We start from the raw sequence: 25,127 nt of genomic DNA on the forward strand, positions 1-25,127 counted from the left end.
CGAATAGCTCAGATGTGCAAAAGAATTAAGTTTGTATTAATAATTAAGCACAGATTGTGAACCTGGTATTGTTGGTTGGCGAGCCAAAAGCAACTCTGGAAAGCTGCCATCAAAAATAACAGCATGAGAAAGGACATCAATGTGCACCTCGTCAGGGTCAACCATATCCTAGGATGGAATTGGGCTGCTGGTGCAAACGACTCATGGGCAAAATCCATGGAGTGTGAAATTTGAGAGATCCTATGTATCAGAGGCAGAGTTGAAAAGACAGATTGCACACAGTGCTACATTTGTGCAGGGAATAATGCAAATCCATGTAATTTTGAAAAATATTTTTTGTATGTGATATTCTCATATGTAATTTATAGTTCATGCTGATTGTAATTCGACTGTTAATTAATGCTCAAGTTACATTGATTCTGATTCATGGTGAAGTAAATTTTGTGTAAAGTGAAATCTTGTTGGTAATTTCTTCATTTGAGGGTCATTCAGTAAACCGGTTTATTTTGGTTTACAGTTGCCCATGGAGAATGCAGCAATTATGCTTTTTTTGCCATGAGAACTAACAGTTTGACAATTGATCCTGAGCTCATTTCTCACAATATAGTCACAATTCTTAAAAAGAATTGTACTGTACAAATCCTTAAACGGCGGTCTAATGCAATGAGCACAGAAATAACGAGAACATAAATTCATCAGACCAGGTGGCCCTAGTGTGAGGTTATGCACTTTGGAAGGAGCAATGGAGACATCGACTATTTTCTAAATGGGGAAATGCTTAGGAAATCAGAAGCACAAATGGACTTGGGGAGTCCTTGTTCAAGATTCTCTTAAGGTTAATGTGCAGGTTCAGTTGACAGTAAAGAAGGCAAATGCAATGTTAGCATTCAGGTTGAGAGGGCTAGAATACAAGAGCTGTATACGGCTCTGGTCAGATCCTATTTGGAGTATTGTGAGCAGTTTTGGGCCCTGTATCAAAGGAAGGATGTGCTGGCCTTGGAAAGGGTCCAGAGGAGGTTCACAGGAATGATCCCTGGAATGAAGAGCTTGTCAGGTATTTGGAACGGTTGAGGGCTCTGGCTCTGTACGCATTGGAGTTTAGACAGATGAGGGGGGATCTTATTGTAACTTACAGGATACTGCAAGGCCTGGATAGAGTGGACGTGGAGGGGATGTTTCTACTAGTAGGAAAAAAATAGAACTAGAGGGCACAATCTCAGACTAAAGGGACGATTCTTTAAAGCAGAAATGAGGAGGAATTTCTTCAGCCAGAGGGTGGTGAATCTGTGGAACTCTTTGCCGCAGAAGGTTGTGGAGGCCAAATCACTGAGTGTCTTTGCGACAGAGATAGATAGGCTCTTGATTAATAAGGGGATCAGGGATTATGGGGAAAAGGCAGGAGAATGGGGATGAGAACATGATTGAATGGCGGAGCAGACTCGATGGGCTCCTATGTCTTATGGTCTTAGTGTATTATGATTAATATCAAGTTTAATCCAGTATTCCAGGTCCAGAAAGCAGCAAGAATTCACAATTCAAGATTAAGGACTAGTAAAAAGCAAACAGTCTTCCTTTTTCTTTATACGTCAAGAGTAATCAATACTATACCCTTTCGGAACGGAGAAAGATGAAACCAGTAGAGTCTGATCTACCAATTTGAGCAAAGATTTCAGCAGTAAAAGATCATGCAAGTACGGTTGGCTTTGAAAATATTTGCTTTTTTTTTGTCTGACTACCTTTGTTCTAATGAAATTTCCTTAGACAATTGAATATGCTAGAATCTAAGAAGCTTTCAATCCAAACTTTACATTGAAATGGAAAATAAATAGCTGTGTCTTCTACCAAAGAAACGTTCCACATGTTGTGCAATTTATTTTAATTGGAGGAGATGGTCCCAGCTTTGTTCCTTGGTATGTGCTGGTACGCAGCCAGGGCAAGTAGATGTTACAATAAAAACAGAAAATGCTGCAAAGTCTCAGCAGGTCTGGCAGCATCTCTTCTTCAGAACTGAAGAGGGAGATATAAATGTGATGTATTATATAGTTGGAGAGGGGGTTGGGAGGTGAAGGATAGGTGGGAGCTCAGGAGAAATTGACAAAAATGTCATAGAAACAATAGTCGTGTGGGGGGTGGAAACAGGGTGGGGCTACAGTAGACAAGGCTGAGGAGCACAAATGCAAAAAGCGTGGTACTATTTTGTCTTCTATCTACGTAGTTGTGGTCTCGGTACATTTAACAAATGTCGCTTTCTCCTGCTGCCAATTTAATAAAAAAGTATTTAGTGTTTTGTCTGACAGTTCTGACATGACGCCAAGGAGCTCTAACCAATAGGAAATTATTCCTCCCTTGTTTCTACAGTGTCCCTGTTCCTCCCCCAATCCCCCCCCCTCCCCACATTGTGACATATTGACATCTTTGTCAGTCTTTCCAGAGCTCCCATCTATCCCTGACCTACTGTTCTCCTCCAGCCCCGCTCCAACTATATAAGCCCAATATGGAGACCAAGAAATTGGCTAACTTGATGTAGTACTTCCAGTTGAACAGCTCACCAGGATTTAGTCTCCTGGTTCACACAAAAATAAAGAACTTTGAATCAGAGAAAAGATAGAGAGTTCAGGTGAAACAGCACAGTGGAATTATTTTTGTTGCTTTAACAGGTGTGATGGGATATATGGCCGCCTATCATTTTAAACAATAGAAGTTCCCTATTCTCCTCAAGGTCAATGGTTATAGAAAACTACTTCACGCCTTGTGCTTCCTCGTCAGCTGAGTATTTCAGAACAAATAGAACGTTTCTATTGTAGCGGTGAAATCTTTTGCAACCCATGCTTATTCAGCTTGGGAATTATAGCTCTTATATGAACATGTCCAGACAGCAAAACATCCAAATGTAGCTCTTCAGGTTTTCAGGGGGTGGGTAGGCAAGGCAGCCTTCTATGGACAGGACATGACATTTGACACAAGATTAACTATCATTATATTCCCACTGCAAAACAGAATTTAGATACAATCTTCCTGAGCAAGGCATACTTAGGACATCACTGCAGCACCAAGTTCAAAGGAGGTTGCTTGCAGATAATTCTAATATTCCTGCACCTTTAAAGGTGACTCACAGAACAGTTATTGGCAACTTTGCTGTCCCAGGTGAGAAAATATTAATCACCAACATAAAACTTGCTTCATCATTGCGTAACCTTGAATTTAAGTTCTTGAGCTGAACATAGACGGAGATAACTTGGCATTACTGAAACATTTTAACAAAGGTCTCCAGTGAACGGAGCGAGATAGAAAACGTTATAATTGGGAAAATCAGCTGATCAACTTGGAATGAAAAAGTTCCAGTGGGTATCTTTGTTCATTGTTTGAAATTAAGCATTATTAAAGTTGATTTCTGCAATGTCATGAACCTAAATGCCAGCAACACTAATCCATCAGCAATACCTTACATTTATTTGGCAACTAGAAAAATGTCCAGAGGCATAAATCAGATAAACCGGCAAGTTAAAGAAAGGCATTTTAGGATATATGTGATCTTTCAAAGAGGCGTGTTTTAAGAATAAACAGCAGGAGATGGAGAGATTTAAGAATAAATTCCAGAGTCTAAGGCCCAAGAGGCTGAAGGTAACGGCTGCCAATAATGGGGAATGGGGAGGGTATGATGCTGAAGACGCCAGTCATGGGTGTGAGAGGTTGGTAGTGGAAGGGAACGGGTCAGTTATAGGGTGGGAGGAGGTTTCATGCTAGGGAGAGGGAGAAGGAAATCAAAGAAGGGATTAAAATGTAAGGATGAGAATTTTAAATGTAAGACATCAGACCATGGCATTCCACGTTGGTCATCAAGGAGAGGGGTGAAGGGGTGCAAGATAGGATACAGGCGGAGTTTGGACTTGAAGTTAACAGCGAATGGAGGTTAACCTTGGAAGCATTGAAAAGGTCAGGTCTGCTACTACAATGCACTGATTTCAGCAGCAAACATTAAGTGTACAGAGACCGCCATATCTGCATTAAGAGAACTTGGGAGCAGAGGCCATAAGAAATGGCATGGTTGAGATCGCGATTATGTGTAGAAGAGTTAAATGGAGAAAGAGATTATGGGAAGAAAGGTTGTCAATAAATTCAGAACAGAGAGGACTAAGAGGAACAGAGATAAAAGACTGAAATAATTAATGATAGTTCTGAGCAAAGGCTGAGAGAGGAAAAGGACAAGGGTAAGAGAAAAACCCGAGGTGGGACTGCAGGGATTAGACAATGAGGGTTTTAAAGGAAAGGTGAGAAGGATAGAATACAGTGGTGTTCAAAGGAGGAGACATTATTGGTGGAAAAGGAAACTAAGGTGTAATTTGGTGATACACCAACATCACCATGTCAGGGTACATGTGGAGTTTAGGATCTGGCAGGAGGCTTCAGTAAGGGAGAACGGTGCGAACCAAGTTTAATTCAAATCCACGATATAAATTCCATTATCTGCAATAAGACTGTGGTTTGTAAGTGCCTTGCTCAAGGAATAACAGGCATGCCAGAGCGCAATGCAGAGAGAAGCTATGATTTGAGATCTTGTGGTAGAGTCCAAGGATCCATTGGTGGATCTATGAGTGAATCAGGAAGCAGTGATGAGATTAGTCAGTAGGTGTGGCAAATTGGAAAATCACCAATAAAGATATTTCCAGATTATAAAGAAGCAGAGATGGATGTCTTTCTTTTATCTTTTTTTTTTATAATTTAGAGTACCCAATTAAGGGGCAATTCAGCTTGGCCAATCCACCTACCCTGCACATCTTTGGGTGTGGGGGCGAAACCCATGCAAACACGGAGAATGTGCAAACTCCACACGGACAGTGACCCAGAGCTGGGATCGAACCTGGGACCTCAGTGCCATGAGGCAGCAATGCTAATTACTGCGCCATTGTGCTGCCCCTTGGATGTCTTTCTTAGCAGAAAGCCAAAAAATACACAAAGGGTAATTGTGAGATTATGTGAGGGACTGAAAGAAGAAAGTGAAAGAACCATGGTGAATTGGGGTTGGGATGGGGGAGACGATGTATCTAGGTGGAGAAAACAAAATAAATGCTATTTCTGGGCATCAAGAAGGGAAGCAAACAGGAGAAAATGTCTCAAAATACGCAAGAGAGGGGCAGCATGGTGGTGCAGTGGATAGCACTGCTGCCTCACTGCATCGAGGTCCCAGGTTCGATCCCGGATCTGGGTCACTGTCCGTGTAGAGTTTGCATATTCTCCCCGTGTTGCGTGGGTTTCACCCCCACACCCCAAAGATGTGCAGGGTAGATGGATTGGCCATGCTAAATTGCCCCTTAATTGGAAAAAATTAATTGGCTACTCTAAATTTATATTTTTTTAAATACGCAAGAGAAAAAAGGGAGACTGAAGTAATCGTTCAGGTCTGATCCTGGCAATTAAACTGCATACATGTCTAGACACGAGGATTTAGGTTATGTTGGTTTAGGTATACTGGTCGCAAACATAGGACATCCCCCTTACACCAGGTGTCTTGCATTTAATGGATCAGAACCTATTAACATTTAAGGAACCGAGTTACAAAAGATTTTTATTTTGTTTTCTAATTTAGAGTACCCAATTCATTTTTTCCAAATTAAGGGGCAATTTAGGGTGGCCAGTCCAACTACCCTGCACATCTTTTGGGCTGTGGGGGTAAAACCCATGCAAACACGGGGAGAATGTGCAAACTCCACATGGACAGTGACCCAGAGCCGGGATCGATCCTGGGACCTCGGCTCCCTGAGGCAGCAATGCTAACCACTGCACCACCGTGCTGCCCCTTCGAGTTACAAAAGATGGCAAAAATATTGAATTAACCAACAGTCAGCTCACAGGGGCAAACGCCACCAATACAAAAGCATTTCACAATTCAAAGCACACAAAATCATAGAACTTAAGTGAATATTCCTCTGTGGATTTAGTGGTTAAAGGCACTGATCCATGTTCACTTGGGAAAATAAAGGCACATAGCAGTTGTTTCAATCTCTACGAATACTGTGGGTTAAAGCACTGAATCATACAGATCAGAAACTCAGTTGATCCCAGAGTTAATGGTTCCCAAACAAGAGAAAAAGTGGGAGACATTACAAGTTTTAGTAATCCTGGTTTATGGAAGTTAAAAAAAGCCATGGTTTCTGCAATTGATTACGAGTATATCAACTCTACAGGGAACTATGCAGATTGGCTCAGAATAGGGTTGCTCAACTGTGCTCTTCACAGTTAAATTGCCTGTTGGCATTCAATATCTAAGATCACACTTGCATGATATCCATGTTCCAATGTGAATACTTTTTTCACATGGAAGGAAAGGATTCTGGTATGGGGAACAATACTACTGACATACATATCCTTGCCTCTAAGTTATGCAGAACAAAAACAAATTGCTTTTTCTTCCGTAAGAATTTGGGGTATCTGTCGCCATAGTGGCCACAATATGGAATTGAAAATGCCAAGATATTTGACAGGAATCAGGAGTGCAAATACTAAATACAAACGGTTTTCCTCTCCTCAAGGTGCAAGTAAAATCTTTGCTGCAGTCTAGTATTGAACAATTTGATCAATGCAGGTTTGATATTCTTTTGTATTCAAACTCTTAAACCAGAAGGGAAAGTGAAAATTAAAATAGTTCAGGGCATTGCAGTCAAACTGCCTTCAAAAAGTTTGGTTTCCTCTTTTGCACTAGATATTTATTTTCCAAATGCACCCTAGATCTGAACAATGCTCTCATACCCAAGTCTGTCTATTTGTGGACCTCTACGTCTTCTCTAGCCTCAAACCAATGAAGTTGTTTCTCAATAATTAAAATAACGACTCTCAGAGTCTGCATTTAATGACTGTGTCAAAAGATACACAGTCCTGAGCTCCAAGGCATTGCATTATTCACATTAACTTCTAATGTCAACTTGGGTTGACATCAACACACCTCATATCAGGATGACTGAAGTTATAAACTGCTACTAATACTAGCTGTTCCTCTTCATCCCATACACGAATGTTAAGAAAGCAGGTTACATGTTTACATTGCCGATCAGTAGGAAAACTGCAGTCCCAGAATACACAGCCTCTCTAAGATTACCACATTTTATTCCTTCTCATGTGTGGTCCTTATGAAATTGTTCTGTGCCATGTTCAAGAGTGCTAAAACGCTTTTGTTTACAAACAAAGAGTAAATGGTGGTAGTAATATTAGTATTTCACTTCTAGGTGTCTGTTTCTACCTCCAGTGAGGCATTAAACTGAACCAAAGACTTCAATGAAAATTGCAGAACAGTTATGAAGTAAATTTGAGCTAAAGAAAGATAGGTTGCTTATTTAGTTTCCTGCAAAATCTGCAGAATTTGAAACTTGGTGTAAATTAAATACACAAACACTAACTTTTTTTATTTAAACAGAACACTGCCAGAGCATGCGTTTAACAGAGTTTTCTTTCCAAACAAGAATGGTAAACGAGAATGATACAGAACAGATCAAAAGTTTCTGAGAAGGGATATATATCAGCCGTCAAAATACAAGTGAAAATGCAAAACAAAATTGAATTTAGGCAAAAAATTCTTATTGCAAATGCATTTACATTTTCCCTGTCTAAATTTTACTGTTGTGAACATACTGCAAATGTTTCCAGAGAAGTTTCCAAAGAGGATTTATTTGGTGCAATGCAAAGGGATTACTTATTTATCTTGCATAAATACAACTGCTAATTGTTGCCATAAAAGTGCAAGAATCTATTAAATAATAGATTAGCCAACAGCCAACACCACAAAATCATGATTGATTAATTAACCAAGAGCTGAATATAAATGTGCAAATCACCAATTGTCTTGGAAAGATATCAGTTGACATGACAATATCAAGATGGTCAAGCAGAAACGTCGAAAGAAAAGTTACATCAATTACCTTTTTGAAGACCCTTCCACTTGGCTGAATTTCATCTTCCTCACTAAGAACTTCACGTGTTCCCAAGCAGTTCTTATGTCTAAAGCCATCAGTGGCAAATTGAAAAATTTTATCCAGGGTATCGGCACCAGGATACAGACTTGCTAATAGACGATCCAAACTTTCCACACATCTGTATGGGCCAGCAGGATGATTACTAATTGATTTTGCTCTTACGCTGGGCCTACGCCGTGAACCCGCAAAGAGCTGTAATGGCAGAATAAATAAGAGATTGCACACCACGATCACACATTGCAGAAATAATGAAAATGCAGGATTAACTCCCTTCTTCAATTTCATTTTGCTTGGAGACCTTGAAGCTTACAATCAAAAGTCCAGAATGTCTGTAAGCCTGCGAGGCTCTGGAACTAACACCTCTCCAGTTTCGTACCTGAAGGCAGAAAATGAAAGAGGTTAGATGTATCTGATCAAATTTTACAATTAAGCATATTAATCCAAAATCTTATGTGAAATCACATATTTTCAGGTTCTCATAAATTTAAGATCATACCACTAATTTCCAACAGAAACATCCCAAGATGGTTCACACATGTACAGTCAGAAAAAGGCTTGAGCAAAGAAAATAGTTTTAGAGGGTTTCAAAGGGCAAGTGAGTGAGTGAAACTAAGGGCCTGGGAGGGAATTGCCAAACATAGAGACTAAATGTCTGAAGATCCGGCCACCACTGGGGAAATGAAGAGATTTTTGGAAGAGCAAGAGGCCAAAGTTGCTGACGGATTTGGAGATTTAGACGGTCAAGCCACGGGAACGGTCCGAATACGCAGAAGTGTATTTTAAATTGCCGGTGCTTGCAGATCAAGGAACAATATAGGTCATCCAGCACTGAGATAACATGAGTGGACTTTTAAAGGGGTTAAAATATCATTTAACAGAGTTTTGGGCTCAAGTTCAAAGAGAGTGGAAATGGAAGGTTAGTTGGGTCAGAATTACAATAGTGGAGTTTGGAGGTATTAAAAACAGGGAAACACGGTATTTTGTAATTTATAGTTGAGACACAACCAGAAAACTAGATTTTATAGTTTCCAAAATGCTATGTATTTGCCCACTTTTGGCTAAATTAGTGGAGGCATCTAGTTTCAAATTTTCCGCATTGATTTTAAATGTAACAATTTAAATGTTGCCCAACTTGCGAAACACTAGGCAGAATTGTGCGCGTCTTGGGCAGGCACACGCCCGATCCAGGTAAGCATCAAGTACGCGTGATGACATCGGAGACACATCTCAACGTCATCCGACACTTGCATGATATTTTGGTTGCCTCAGATTGGCAACGCACCCGCCAACAACTATGGAGTCAATTGAACGGATTATCTGCCCTATGGCCCGCAGTATTATGTTGCCCCTGGGATTTTTAGGTTGTTGCATGTGCAGGTCAGGAGCAGGCAATCCGTATTTCAACTTTTCTCAATCATGCCTCGGATTGGGGGAGGCAGCCAATTAGTTTGACTGGGTACCTGAGAGATTGTGTGGCACTTTGAATGCATGTGGTAATCCAAGGGAGAGGTGGATTGAAAAAGAGACTGAAATCCTCAAAGTGGATCCTTGATGAAGGCATCCGAGAGAAAGCATTGTTTGGGAGAAGATTCCACGGTTTCTTTTTTTAAATATGAAAAGAAAATCGCTTGTCACGAGTAGGCTTCAATGAAGTTACTGTGAAAAGCCCCTAGTCGGCACATTCCGGCGCCTGTTCGGGGAGGCTGGTACGGGAATTGAACCGTGCTGCTGGCCTGCCTTGGTCTGCTTTAAAAACCAACGATTTAGCCCAGTGAGCTAAACCAAATATGAAGTTTGGAAAATACGGTGTAGATGTCAAGATTTCCAGTGAGACCAAGACCATTGGCTAAGTGTATCAAGCATCTCCGGGTTTTGATGAGGAATCCACAGAAATTGGGTGGCACTTGGTTCCAGAGTGAGGCGTGTCTAACCATATTTCATCTGTTAAATTTATTTGCAGTGTGTACCTACTGAGAACATCCGAGTACAAGATAAATTGTAATTTGTGTTATCCTTATAAAGCTGTGTACTTGTAAAGGTATAGCTGGAGTGAAGTAGTGTATTATAGTCAATTCTATCTTATTCAATATAAGGTGTTATTCTTTTGTTAAAAGTTAATAGGTAGTCTTGCGACTCTGTTCATCGACATCCCTAAAGAAAAAAGATCTAATGAGCTGCCGTCCATTATGGGACCTGACTGTCCAGTCACAATGTAACACTGTTTCCTAAACTACAACAGTGACTACACTTCAAAAAGTACTCATTAGCTGTAAAGCCCTTGACGGGATCTGATGGCCAATATGTACATGCAAATCTTTCTTTCTTTATCTTCACTCTTAATCTGGATAGCAAAGCCAGTTATGACATTTGTAAACAACACCAGAGTAAGGAAACACAGTGATAGAGAATGAACTTAACATTTTGAGAGAGGATTTTGAGCAGCATGTAAAAGACAGACAAGGTGACAAATGAAACTCAATACCAATAATGTGCAATATTGCGTAGCAGTAGAAAAAGCAAGCAACAGGAATAGAATTTGCAGAGGCAAACTGTGAAATGGAGGTGCAAGTTAAGTACTGGCATAAATGTAGTCTTGCAACTTGCACTAACAAGGCAATGGGAAAAAACAATTTCCTACAAGACAAAAAACAATTCAAGAAACAAATCTGTAGCCAGAAAGGTGAAGTCCATGCCTACATGATGATGTTTTATTAAGCAGTGATCAAACCACGCAGCAAATACTATGCACAATTTTGGTCACCAAACACTAGAGGAAACATTAGTGCAGAAGAAAAAATGTTGAGCAAATCAACAAGAATAATCGCAAATTCAAAAGGGATGAACAATGGGGACATGCTAAAGAATGTAAAAGGAACTTTATCAAGGTACATAAAGTTGTAAAAGGTAAATTGAGCCTGAATATTATGTCACGGTAAGTCAGCCTAATGGGACAAAATTACAAATTTAATATTGACAGAGAAGTTTCACTAGGTTGATCTCAGGTATGGAGGGATTTTCTCATGGAGAGGTTGAGTAGGTTGGGCCTGTGCTTATTGGACTTTATATAAATGAGAGATGGCCTTATTGAGGCACATAGGATTCTCAGTGGGTTTTAACAGGGTATCTGCTGAGAGGTTGTTACCCCATGTGGGAGAGTCTAGGACCAGGGGGCATGGGGTTGCCCATTTAAGACAGGTAAGGAGGATTCTTTTATCTTAGAGGAGAGTGAATCTGTGGAATTCTTTACTGCAGAGGCTGGGCCATTAAGGATGTTCGAGGCTGAAATAGACAGATTTTTAATCAGTAAGGGAATCAAGGGTTTATGTGGATTTGGTGAGAAAATGGAGCTGAGGATTATTATATCAGATCAGTCATGATTTTATTGAATGGCGGAGTCTTATTGAATGGGCCAAATGGCCTACTTCTGCTCCTATATCTGTGGTCGCAGAGACTAAAAAAATAAACTTGAAATAAACATTTTTAGAAGAGAGGGGAAAAGTTAAATTAGTTAGCTGTTAAAGGGATAACACCAACATAGTTTAAATATAATTTACCTACTGAATCCCAAAATTCATTATCCCCTCCCGCATAAATTCGATATTATCCCCTCCCGCATAAAATGGCAAATGGTAAGATTCTGATTATTTCTTGTCTCATCTAAATTACACACAATTGTCGATTGGTATAAAAAATACGCCAATTTCATCACAAAGCAACAACACTTATAATGAATGGAATGTTATATCAAGAGGATGGCTTGAATAGATAGCCATGATGTGGAGATGCCGGCGTTGGACTGGGGTGAACACAGTCAGAAGTCTTACAACACCAGGTTAAAGTCCAACAGGTTTGTTTCAAACACTAGCTTTTGGAGCACTGCTCCTTCCTCAGGTGAATGAGCTTGCAAAATCCTACCAATTGTCCTGGCTTGAGACAATTCACACCTCTTTAACCTGGGGTTACCCCTCTCTCTGGATCTGTAAACACTTAATTAACTGCAAATGCTTGCATTCTAAGCATTGTCTAGCATTTTTGAATTTGTCTATATCTATGTTTCTGGAACATACCTCTTCATTCACCTGAGGAAGGAGCAGTGCTCCGAAAGCTAGTGTTTGAAACAAACCTGTTGGACTTTAACCTGGTGTTGTAAGACTTCTTATTGAATAGATAGATAATAGCCTAATACCCAAAGTGGTTTATTGACTACCATGCCAGGACCTTCCCTACAGAAGCTTTTGTTTTGGCAACTAATCACATTTAAACACAGTGCAAGTATAATTTGTATTCTTGGTAATAAAACTGGCATCAGATGTTAAGCCATCCTCCAAACAGAACAGTAAGAAATCTTACAACACCAGGTTAAAGTCCAACAGGTTTGTTTCGAATCACTAGCTTTCGGAGCGCAGCTCCTTCCTCAGGTGAATCCTGGTGTTGTAAGACTTCTTACTGTGCCCACCCCAGTCCAGCGCCGGCATCTCCACATCTAAACAGAATAACAGTGACACAGAATGGTTTCTTTGCTCCCTGACAGTAGCATCATGTACAATCTGAATATGTGACTGAATAACCTTCTGCTGCACAATTATTACCAATAAAAAATAAGACCAGGTAACATTCCTGTTAACTGAAGAGGTCAAGGGGAGTCATCAGAATAACATTCCCACTACCCCTAACTTGTTCTTGGTTTGCACAGTAGTTAACTACAGTAGGGTGAATAGATTGTCTCATGATAAAGACAAGTACAAATTATGTATAATGGGTAGTACAGTTTCTACTATGTATAATAGTCTGCTGGTTCCCAAATCATAAGTTACTTTTTAGAACTATAGTGCAGGAATATGGAACACAACAAAACAAAGGAATAAAGCAGCACAAATGGACATCAATCCAAGCCACCACAATAGTATATTATTTAATATAAATGTAACAAATTCTTGAATTTATCTAACTTTGCAGGCCAAGTATTTGGACTGATATATTTCTGCGGCCTTGAAACCACATGATTAGACCCGTTAAATTGATCTTTATTGACAAAGTATTCCCCAGCACTTCACAACCAATGAAGTACTTTTTGAAATGCATTCAACTGTTGTAATGTGTGGAGGTGTAGGAACATGTTTGCACATGGCAAAATTCCATGACAGCAATGAGGTAAATAACAAAGGGTTTTGTTTTTGTTTTTTTGCGGGGGGGAGGGGGGGTTGGCTGAGGGATCGAGGTTGGCAACGCTAGTAACGCTTCACTATTTATTTTACCAAGGGATCTTTTATATCTCCTTAGGGGAGAAGATGGGAGGTGGGGCCTTGGTTTAAAGTCTCAAATTCTAGGACCAGAGGAAATCAGTTTCAATTCAGACACTGGAATAAATTAGACAAATGAGGTGCCTTTCAACAAAAACTATTCACATCTTGTTGCCCACTGGATTGGTAAAGATACTTAATAGTTACTTAAGCAGCCTTATTATATTTTCTTAATTAGCAATCCGCCCAAATTCTGTATTTCTAACAGCTTAGTGAGACATCCCCTACTGCTAAACGGTACTATTGTAAGCCTAAACAACGTCAAAAAGTCTCAAGTAATACTGTATATAACGGCACCATGGAATTTCACTACCTCCGTACTGATCAACCAAAGCCTTCCGACAGTTTGAGCCCTTCGACAGATCCGACCTCTAATTCAATGATGTATAACCACCTATTTTACAGCCAGCTTACAGTTAAAGTCCTAGCGGTTATTTTAAAAATTGAATATCTGTCGCTTTAAAATAAACACCTTGAAATGGATCTGCAGTAGCCGCAAGATAATAAACGCCACGAGTCTGCCAAGCGGAGACTTATGCCAACATGATCTCAACAAAACGTCGACTTACAACTGGTCGATTTTACTTAAATCTCGCAGAACCTCGAGTAGTTCCCGGCGATATTCATAAGTCGCGTCCATACAATTCCAAGTTGTCAAAAGAAACTCCAGAGCCACTGCTTCAAGAAAGACAAGGGAAGCTACAAAGATGAAACTATAAAGTCAAGTCGACCCTGTGTTTTTAGTTCCAGTCCCGGATATTAAATGAGAAACCACGAGTCTGAAGAGGGGCTTGGTCGGTAACTATAGTAACAGCAAATCAACGTTTAGGTGGTTTATTACAGCCCCCCCCCCCCCGGCCGCTCACCGCGCCTGCGCACGCCGCTGCACTGGCGCGGATCTGCAGCATGAACTCAGGGAAGTATTCAAAGTTAGATTTGTGTCCCTGCTTCTTAGTTTGCACAGTAAATACCTGCAGAAGGCTGAACAGACTGCCTGATCATAAATAAAACTGTAAATATGTATAATGGTTCGGGCATTTTCCCCGCTAGTTGCAATAGCCTGCGGGTTCCCACATCCACCGTTTTTTTTTAATTTACAGCTTTTTAAATGTATAGTTCATGCATTAGGATTAGCTACACCCAAAAAATTGAGTAAGCATCACGAATGAGCATCAAACAAAGCCACTTCTTTGTACGGTATATCGTTTCGTTGACTTCGAGTACTAGATGACCGAATTAGAAAAGCATTTTTTTTAAAGGCGAGTCTATTAAGAGTTGATATTCAGAAAGATTTGGGTGTTCTTGCACATGGATCACACAACGTTAACAGCAAGCAAATGATATATTAACTTTTATACCAAGGCAGCTGCGCTTCAAGAATAAGGAAATATTGCTGGCAGGGCCTTTGATGAGACCATATGTGGGGTACTGTGAAAACCTTTGGTCTCCTTATCCAAGGAAATATATGTTTGCCTTAGAGGAGATATAATAAAAGTTGAATCCTAGGATGGGAAGGTCTCTCCTATGTTGATTGTGAACCTATAATCTCCAAAATTTGGAAGAGATGATCTCATTGAAACATATGAACTACTTAAGAGGATTTGACAGGGTAGATGTTGAGAGCCTTTTTCCCCTAGCATAAGAATTTGGAATTAGGGGCCAGAGTTGGAATTCTGCACCCAGAGTGTGACCGGGATGCTCAATAATAACATCAGTATTCTAGACGACAGTCATCAGATTCCTGGGCACTCAGGAAATCAAGGGATATGGGGAAAGGGCAGGAAAATTAGTTTGCAGAGCAATTCTTGTTCCTATTCCTAATGTTATTTAGAAATAGAAATCCAGTTTCTCAATGCATCAATAGAAATTTGTATTTACTTAGAAGCAATAAATACACTGCAACATCATGCAAGATGATGTTTTTTATATAGAAATTGCGATGTTGCCAAATTACTTTCATTAAAACACGTGACACATCTGGACTGATTAAAACTCCCTGTTAATTTATTTTTAAAAGTCTCATGTTAGAAGGTAATGACAAAATATTCCACAACAAAATTCCAATTACCATTGGACACAGAAAAAAAATACCTTGTTTCTTTGCTTATCCATAGCTGTCTGCATCTTGGATAAAGGAATTTTTTTAAAAAGGTTTAGACATATGCAAAAAAAATGATATGGTTGCATTATATGTTTTAGCATCAACTAAATAACTGGTTACATTTTAGAACACAGTTGCACTGCATGCACTCCACCTAGCACAAATGTAATGGCCAAAGCAGAATCATGTTGCAAATCTGAAACTAATTTCTCCCAAATTTGATTAAATTTGCTTGGATAAAATCAACAATGGCATGGCAAGTGTTTAAAAACTGCATTTTATCATATTTGCTTTAGTTATTAAATATTTGGATTCAAGAGGCCACAAGTTATCATATGTAAACTATTCCACTAAGTTAAAGGCAGATGTCAAATGTACAGATGAATATTTGAATAACAGCTAATGGAAGGTGTTACCTAAAGGGTAGGTTTGAAAAAAAACTCAGATCAAAGATACCAACTCCCTTGAGTTTTAGAGAAACAAAAGTTTAAGATCTACTGCTCTTTGCTGCTAGAGAGGCGATCCTACATCTATTGGAACTCAAACCTGCTTCTGGTGTTTATCGTCCAGAGAAGGGGAGTATAAAAACAGAAGTAGGCTATTCAAGCCTCAGACTTTTGGGGGACAGTGGTGCATATTTCCATTACCCATTGTGTAAAGAGAAATGCGATTTCACTCGTAACTGACCTCACTCGAATTTTGAACTGAAGCTGTCAATATGCAGCAAGATCTGGACAGCATTCAGATTTGGATTGAAAAGTGGCAAATAACATGTGTGCCCCACAGATGCCAGGCATCGGGCATCTCCAGCAAGAGAGAATCCAATCACCTCCCCATGGAATTAAACAGCATTACATTTGCTGAAATCCCGACCAATATCCTGGGGTCAACACGGACCAGAAACGGAACTGGACCAGCCATATGAATATGGTGCCTACTGGAGCAGATCAGAGACTGGGAATTCTGTGGCAAGTAATTTGCCTCCTAACTCCCCAAAACCTGTCCACCATCCATCTGCAAGGCGCAAGTCAGGTGAGAGGATGGGTGCAGCTCTAGCAACCTCCTTGAAGTTCAACACCATCCAGGCCTCAGCAGCCTGCTTGATCAGTAATCCATCCATCACCTTAAACATTCACTCCCTCCAGCATTGGTGCACGTGGCAGCAGTGTACACCATGTACAAAAGACACTGCAGCAACTCACCAAGCCTCTTCCGACAGCACCTTCCCAACCCCTTCCCACCTAGAAGGACAAAGGCAGCAGTCACATCGGAACACCACTGCTTGCAGGTTCTCCAAGTCATCTTGACTTAGAATTATAATCGTCATTCATCATTGCTGGATCAAACACCCAGAACAATTCCTAACAGCATTGTGGGTGTACCTATACCAGATAGACTGCAGTGATTCAAGAAAGCAGCTCACCGCCACCTCCTTTAGGGCAATTAGATGTAAGCAACAAATGCTTGCTTTGCCAGCAAATGAATAAAGAAAATATTATAGCCCAGTGTTCTGGATTCCCCACTGCAGGAAATAGCATTTTTTTGTATCTACCCAATTGATTCCCTTTATTTTCATGAAAACCAACCCCTCAACCTTGAAAAATCAAAGAAATACAAGCAAAGTTCGTGAAGCTTTTGCAAATAACTTAGGTCTTTAAGCCCTGGTGTAATGGAAGTAAATCAATGCAGTATCCCCTCCAAGACAATTCATCTTTCAGGAATAGAATAAATAAGCCGGATATCTTTAATTTGAAAATGGCTCATAAATGACAAGCATGTGATGGAAGATTAGAAATGAACCATCTGGCACGTTGGAGGGCTCCTGTTCGGGAACGGCATTGTCGGGGGTTAACGCCCGGTCCTAGGGCCAGCGAAGGCAGTAAAAGTCGGGAGACAGCACCGAGGAGGGGAATGTCGAAGACCAGCAAAAAAACGGCCGTGAAAAAAGCGGCTGAAAGTCCGTCGGGGAGTGGAAAGGTCACCGCGGGGTCAGTAAAGAAAATGGAGGCTGGAGCACCAGAGGAGGCCGCAGTGCTTACGGCTGAACGAATAACTAAGGTGATGGCTGCGGAATTCGAAAGGCAGTTTGCGAAATGCATGGAGGCGGTGAGGAAGGAGATTGAGTGCGCTGTGGAGGAGGCGATTTCCCCGGTGATGACGGCGGTGGTGAGCGCAGTGGCGGAGGTGCGAGAGCAAGGGGAGGCGCTGAAGGAAGTGAAGGAGACGTTATTGCAGCACGGTGATCAACTTGCCTCGATGGGGATGGAGATGCGGAAGGTGATGGACATTAACAAGGATCTGTGAGGAAAAATGGAAGACCTGGAAAACAGATCCAGGCGACAGAATTTGAGGATTGTGGGGCTGCCCGAAGGAGTTGAAGGACCGAAGCCGACTGAGTATTTTGCCACGATGCTGGCAAAACTATTGGAGATGGGGGGAGGATCCCTCCCGATATGAACTGGATCGGGCTCATCGGTCGTGGAGGCCTGTACCAAAGGCGAGTGAGCCGCCAAGGGCAGTGACTCTGTGCTTCCGTAGGTACAGTGTGAAGGAGAAGGTCCTGAGCTGGGCCAAGCAGAAGCGGGTGGTGCAGTGGGCTGGAGCTGGTTTACGTGTATACCAGGAATTTACAGTGGAGCTGGCGAGGAGGCGGGCTGCCTTCAATCGGGTGAAGAGGGCACTGTACATTAGCAAGGTGCAGTGCGGCATTGTATATCCAGCGAAGCTGAGGGTGACTTATAAGCTCAAGGACTTTTATTTTGTAACGGCGGAAGCAGCGGAGGAGTTTGCAAAGGCAGAAGGACTGTGACAGAACTGACAAATTGAGAAATGGCCATGTGCCGATGTAACCTCATGACTGTATTTTCTTCTTTTTTGTTTCACTGCGTGCAGGTGTAGGGGCTAAAGGAGCCAATGTTGTATATATTTGGACAAGGGAAGGGATGGGACTTTCACTCAAAATGAGGGCTCTTTGGGGTGTAGGTGGATATGCGGGGTGTGTGCGCTAAAAGGGGATCTCTGGGCTTTCCTAGGGCCGGGCAAGGGGGAAAGGGACCCGGGCGGGGGCCTCCAAGCTGGCCGGTTTAAGCCGGCCGGTGAACGGGAGTGAGGTGGGGGGAGGGGCTGCGGCCATCAGAGCCTGACAGAACAGGGTCCGAGGGGTCTAGCCGGGGTAGAAAGTTGGGGGGGGGGGAAGGAACCGAGGTTGGGAGGAGGGGTTTTCCAAGAGGCAGTGGACGGGAGGAGCTGGAGACTTTGGGGGGGGGGGGGGGGGGGGGTACAACTCTTGGGTATCGTGTACGGTACTCTTTCAGAGGCTGGATGGCATTGAGTGTGTTGGGGGGGGGGGGGGGGGGGGAAAGAGTGGACTCTATAGGTCAATGGTGACCATGGGCGGCCCCGGACTCCTTTTTCTTCTTTGTTTTCTGTTTCCACCGTGGGAGGGTTTGGTTTATTGGATGCATATATTGACAGCTGGGCCGTTGTTTGGGGTGGTGGGAGGATGGGATCGTTGTTATTGTTAAGGGGATTGATTTTGTATTTACCATTTACTGTTTGTGGGTGGGGTGTAAATTTTTGAAGGAAAATGTGAAAATGTAGAATAAAAAAATATATATTAAAAAAAAATGAACCATCTGTAGCAGACTAGTTAATCCAATATCTGAGCTTATGGGGGGGGGGGGGGGGGCGCAATGGCTGGGTACAGAGATGGAATGATGGAAACTGTCTACCAGGAAGAAACAGCTAATTTGACACCTAGGAGATAGCAGGGCAGGTGATATTTCCAAAATTAAAGGAATATTACTTGCAGTGAACCCAGTGGTACTGCTTATTCATTTCACATAGGCCCCTTGAAGCCAACAGATATTGCATCAGTCCTGTTTGGATTTGAATTTCGATCTTATAATTGTAACAACAGCATCTAAATTAGTTATGTTGAAGTTGTTTTAAAGTATAGCCAAATCCATTTGAATAATGACCTACCACATAAATTGGGTGCCTCCTCCAGCTATGTGGTTCTCCAATATCATCTAAATGACCTCTTTCTATGACTAAATTCTCTCTTTCTATGCCATAAAGACTCCATTATACTGAATCTACACCACAGCTCAAACAATGCTTACAAATAAGTCCTTAATCAGAATCATTTAGACAATACATTATTCATATTCTATTTCATATAGAAGACAAATATAAATTGTCTCTTTTCTCCATAGGAAGGGAGCAAAACAAAAGTCATATTCTGTTACTAAATTTTATGCCCTAATGGTTGACAAAGTCAAGATTATTAAACCTGCAATGATTCATTAAAACTGAGAGGCGTGATTTGTATTCGGGGTAGGGAGCAAAACAAAAATGTGAAGTTTAAAATGGATACAAGTTGCATAGAGGAAATTTTACAAGACTATGGTCAACCTGAAAGTGTTCAAGTCTTTAAAAAAAACAATATCATGAGTGAAAACAAAGTGCACAGGACTTCACAATGCACAATACGGAAGGTTATCTGATCCATAGAACAATGTGCCGCAATTTAAAATAATGTCCAGTAGTTCATTGATTAAAAATATATTGTAGTGGTTTGACATTATTCATTGTGAACAATTCATATCAAGCAAATTGATCTTATGAAATCCAAGCATTTTGACAACCAGCTAAATGGCTATTATACTGTTTGTGTTCTAGACACATTTATTGCTACAAGTCGAGTTGATGAGCCAAGTATAACTTTATAAAGCAGCAAGTTCAATCATTACTGCTACTACTGGCCTTACCTGGCACCTTTTTTTAAGAAGATACATTATCGAGATTTTTTTTAAAAATCAACTCAACGCTGTTCAAAGATTGAGAAAAAGAGTTTGATATTGTAAAACCTGCAAAATTCTTAATTTAATCCAAAATACATGGTCAGATAAAATAACCAAGTTCCAATGAAAGGTCATTGACCTTAAACATTACTATTTCCCTCCACAGATGCTGCCAGGCCGAAAAGAGTACTTCTGATTTTATAACACAAGGTGAATATTAGCCAACTGAACAAAAACAGTTGAAACGTCTTTGTTGACTTGTGAAATGAGACTAAGTGTGTTTTTTTTTTCTTAAAGTGAGAACTTGCCAAATGTCTTCTTAGCTGTAGGCAATCCTCATTTGTGTCCTTATTCAATATGGATTCCTGTGAGGAAAAAGCAGCTTATGAAGAACCAAATTTCACCTCATCCGAAGACAAAATGCAGAGGGCAAAATTCTTAGCGGGTAAATGTAGTCAGCATTTTCAAGAGACTGAAACAGTAAGTGCATAAGATAGGAAAATCCAATCCTGATTACAAAGGATTTTCAATTGTTGTATTCCTGGGTTTAACTACTGCCACAATTAGAAAATAGGGGGGGGGGGGGGGGGGGGGGGGGGAAAGATCATTCTAAGTGAGTGACTGGACAACATGGGAACCCTAGAAGATAGCTATGATAAATAGCCCCAAATTTGTAAGTGGGCATTCTGTTCAATACTTATTCCAGATAAGCAAAACCCAATCGCAAAATCAATGTAAATACTATCATGGTACACTTAATATTCAACTGCTTGTATCATAGAATTTACAGTGCAGAAGGAGGCCATTCAGCCCATAGAGTCTGCACCAGCCCATACAAAGAGCACCCTACTCAAGCCCACATCACTACCCTATCCCCAAATCCCAGTAACCCCCACTTAGCCTTTTTGGACACCAAGGGATATTTAGCATGGCCAATCCACCTAACCCCGCACATCTTTGGAGTGTGGGAGGAAACCGGAGCACCTCACGGAGGAAACCCACGCAGACACGGGGAGAACGTGCAGACTCTGCACAGACAGTGACCCAAGCCGAGTATCGAACCTGAGACCCTGGAGCTGTGGAAGCAAACTGTGCTAACTATGCTACAGTCCTACCGATCAAAACAGAGTCAGGTAGGATCAGGGATCGCATGGAACATGCATAGAGCAGCGCACAAAGTGACAAAGCCAATAACTCGTCTGGAGCATATGATGCAATTGTAACTCCTAGCTGAATTGTCCCAGGTAAGTTTTGTTTCTGTATTATTCAATCAAAATTGATGTATAGTACATTATTACAGTGACCAGTTTTTGGACAGCTGGATTTGAGACACTGTACCTGTATATAAATACAAGTGGGTAATTGGCCTCAAGATTGCTTAAAATAATATGAGAACTGGACAGCACGGTTGCACAGTTGTTAGCACTGGGACTACAGTGCTGAGGACCTGGGTTCGAATCCTGGCCATGTGGAGTTTGCACATTCTCCCCGTGTCTGCATGGGTTTCACCCCCACAACCCAAAGATGTGCATGTTAGGTGAATTGGCCACACTAAATTGCCGCTTAATTCTGTTATGGGCCAGGGTTTAGAGAACCCCAAAGTGTATCATGGAGTTCACCTGACCCACAACTTTTAATAGATTGTGGTATGGGGAGCACACGGCCCACTCTACAGGTGTGGTACAGCAGAAATGGAAAAGTATTTTTTAAAAGCAAAACAATGTTTATTCTATGAACTCAAGTTAACCTTTTTAAAACAGACAGTGAACATCTCAGCAACCATTAATTCAAATACAACCCCCAAGATTACAACACTAAGTAATCCTTTAAGCTTTCCTTTTAACATCCCATGAGACTTAAAACACCTTTTACCAGAAGCACATTAGGTTTACATTCACTACTGAGAACATTTATAATTCTGAATTCACCAAATGACAAGAGATAGTCTTTTGATGGCAGAGAGAACAGCAGTACACCTGCTTGTCTGGCTTCAGCTCCAAAACTGAAAACTAAACTAAAACACACCCTGCAGCAAAAAGCCTAAAGTGAAAGTAAAAAAGCTGACAGACAGCCCAGCTCCACCCACTCTGACATCACTGCAGTAATAAACACCATTTCTTAAAGGTACTCTCACTACAGATATTTATATACATACCCATTTATAAACACCCATTTCTTAAAGATACTCTCACATGACAATTGGAAATAATAATAATTGGGGACTCTTAATTTTTTAAAATAATATGACAACATTACAATGGGCCAGCACCTACTGTTAGATCATCACCACAAATTGAATGGCAACAATTCTTCAAATACTACACGAGGTCTGAACTGATAATATTAACTTTGATAAAAATTAAGTGTGCCAAGGCTAGTGCAGATCTATCAAAATACATCAACAAACGTTTTAAAAGTGGAAATCTGAGCATGGATGGTAACGGTGTTCCAAAAACACTAATCCCATCCAAAGGTCTTCGACTTGCAATGCTAATGTTTTTCTCTTCACAGATGCTGTGTTTTTACCAACATTTTCTGTTTTTATTTCAAGCGATTCCAGCATCCACAATATTCTGCATTTGTCCCCACAAATCACTACGCAAAGCTTAAGAAAAAAAATCATGAACAAGGACAGACTACTGCCCAACGCAGTAGACGGTACACAACCAAACACAATAACTGGGGCCCATAGATGAACACTGAGAAACCAAATTGAATGGAATAACAGCACAATATCCTATACATTCAATTCCACTCTCTCCAACCACAATTTCCCCCAATTAGCAGAAATTGTGTCTGTCCCATCCTGAGCCAGCTATCACTGCCCTTTTTGTGCAAAATGATCATAATTCAATCTCCCATGCTCTGCTAATATATTGTAAATCTTCAGACACTCCTAGATGCCACCTCTATTCACCAGCTATTTCAGGATCACATTACAACCCATATTCATATGCCTCTGCCACACCCCAGAAACCTGGCTCCTGCCCAGAGAAAAATAACCTTGACGAAGAACATATTCCCCTTCCAAGAATATAGGATCAGACGACAAATCCACATGCAACAGTCCCACCTCCAACCCACCCTGAGCATAAATTTCTAGAGCCAATCCTTAACCATCCTGCTCCCATATTGTGCAAAGGAGCAGAATGCTCATCCCACCAATGATATACATCATATTTTGTTGTTTCAGCACAAATGTACCGTTCTTTCAACAACTCATTTCTGTCCCCATCTAGAATGTTACCAAAACCAAATTTACAATTTAAATTGATCGAATAAATAGATTTAAAGTGAGGTGCGTTTTTCCCATCAGTAGCTGGCAGAGCGGGGAGAAAGAATGCATGATCCTGCTCCATACAAAAGTGCAGGTCTTGTTTCATTTAAGTGTAAGAATAGATAAGTGGCCAGGCAGACTATTTATCTTTCCTTGTGCTTTAAGAGGGAAACTAAATAGTACAGACTTTTTTCATTTTTATACAGCAAAAAAGGCTTGTGAAGGTATTGAATCAATTTGGGGTTGCAGAACTGGCTCGGTCATAGAAGGCTGAGAGTAGCAATGGAAGGGTGCTTTTCTGATTGGAGGGCTGTAACTAGTGGTGGTCCGCAGGGATCAGTGCTGGGACCTTTGCTCTTTGTAGTATATATAAATGATTTGGAGGAAAATGTAACTGGTCTGATTAGTAAGTTTGCAGTAAGTTTAGTAAGGTTTGGTGGAATTGCGGATAGCGATGAGGACTGTCGGAGGATACAGCAGGATTTAGATTGTTTGGAGACTTGGGCGGCGAGATGGCAGATGGAGTTTAATCCGGACAAATGTGAGGTAATGCATTTTGGAAGGTCTAATGCAGGTAGGGAATACACAGTGAATGGTAGAATCCTCAAGAATATTGAAAGTCAGGAGAGATCTAGGTGTACAGGTCCACAGTCACTGAAAGGGGCAACACAGGTGGAGAAGGTAGTCAAGAAGGCATACGGCATGCTTGCCTTCATTGGCCAGGGCAGTGAGTATAAGATTTGACAAGTCATGTTGCAGCTGTATAGAACCTGAGTTAGGCCACACTTTGGAGTATAGTGTTCAATTCTGGTCACCACACTACCAGAAGGATGTGGGGGCTTTAGAGAGGGTGCAGAAGAGATTTACCAGGATGTTGCCTGGTATTGAGGAGCGGTTGAATAAACTCGGTTTGTTCTCACTGGAACAACAGAGGTTGAGGGGCGACCTGACAGAGGTCTACAAAATTATGAGGGCATAGACAGAGTGGTAATTCAGAGGCTTTATCCCAGGGGTAGAGGGGTCAATTACGAGGGAGCACAGGTTTAAGGTGCGAGGGGCAAGTTTAGAGGAGATGTAGAAGACAAGTTTTTTTTTACAGAGGTAGTGGGTGCTGGAACTCGCTGCCGGAGAAGGTGGTGGAAGCAGGGACGATAGTGACATTTAAGGGGCATCTTAACAAATACATGAATAGGATGGGAATAGAGGGATACGGACCCAGGAAGTGCAATAGATTTTAGTTTAGACGGGCAGCATGGTCAGCACAGGCTTGGAGGGCCAAAGGACCTGTCCCTGTGCTGTACTTTTCTTTGTTCTAAATTACCTATAGTGGTCCCTGGGCTGGAAAGGTGTAAATTAATCTGCCAATCATTATTCACTGACTCCTGCTGAAAAAATTCAAGCATGTTAATTATCAGGCAAGAACAGGCTTTGGCTCAGCTTTGATGCCCCAATTTACCCAACACTCTTGGGCAAGTTGCATCTAAACCTTAGCACAAGTCCTAGGCAATAAATAAGAAAAAGTCTTCCTAACCAATTTAACAGCTATAGGTCAATACATAATTTCAGCCTACAGGGAATAACAAATTTTGTTCATTCTGTGCTTGCATGGAGACACATTTAGCTTTACATTTATTCTCAACATGTCTTTTATGTTTAAAAACACATCTGATGCCATATGGCCAA

The 25,127-nt window shown here is 41.1% G+C and overlaps 1 protein-coding gene across 3 annotated transcripts in view; it reads right to left on the reverse strand.

The window, feature by feature from the left end:
* Window positions 1–20,504, reverse strand: part of acsl3a (acyl-CoA synthetase long chain family member 3a) — a 170,964-nt gene extending 150,460 nt beyond the window's left edge. The window contains exons 1-2 of one of the 3 annotated variants that reach the window (XM_072474530.1): window positions 20,476–20,504; window positions 7,908–8,337 (exon numbers count right to left, since the gene is read on the reverse strand). In XM_072474530.1, coding sequence (XP_072330631.1) covers window positions 7,908–8,246 — 339 coding nt within the window. In that variant the 5' untranslated portion in view covers window positions 8,247–8,337; window positions 20,476–20,504. Of the gene's footprint in view, window positions 1–7,907; window positions 8,338–13,830; window positions 13,982–20,475 lie in introns of those variants that run through there. The other 2 variants (XM_072474529.1, XM_072474531.1) reach the window with 2 other exon arrangements.
* Between the last annotated feature and the right edge of the window lie 4,623 nt (window positions 20,505–25,127).

The sequence above is a fragment of the Scyliorhinus torazame genome, chromosome 14 (assembly GCF_047496885.1).
Source record: "Scyliorhinus torazame isolate Kashiwa2021f chromosome 14, sScyTor2.1, whole genome shotgun sequence".
NCBI classification, from domain to species: Eukaryota; Metazoa; Chordata; class Chondrichthyes; order Carcharhiniformes; family Scyliorhinidae; genus Scyliorhinus; species Scyliorhinus torazame.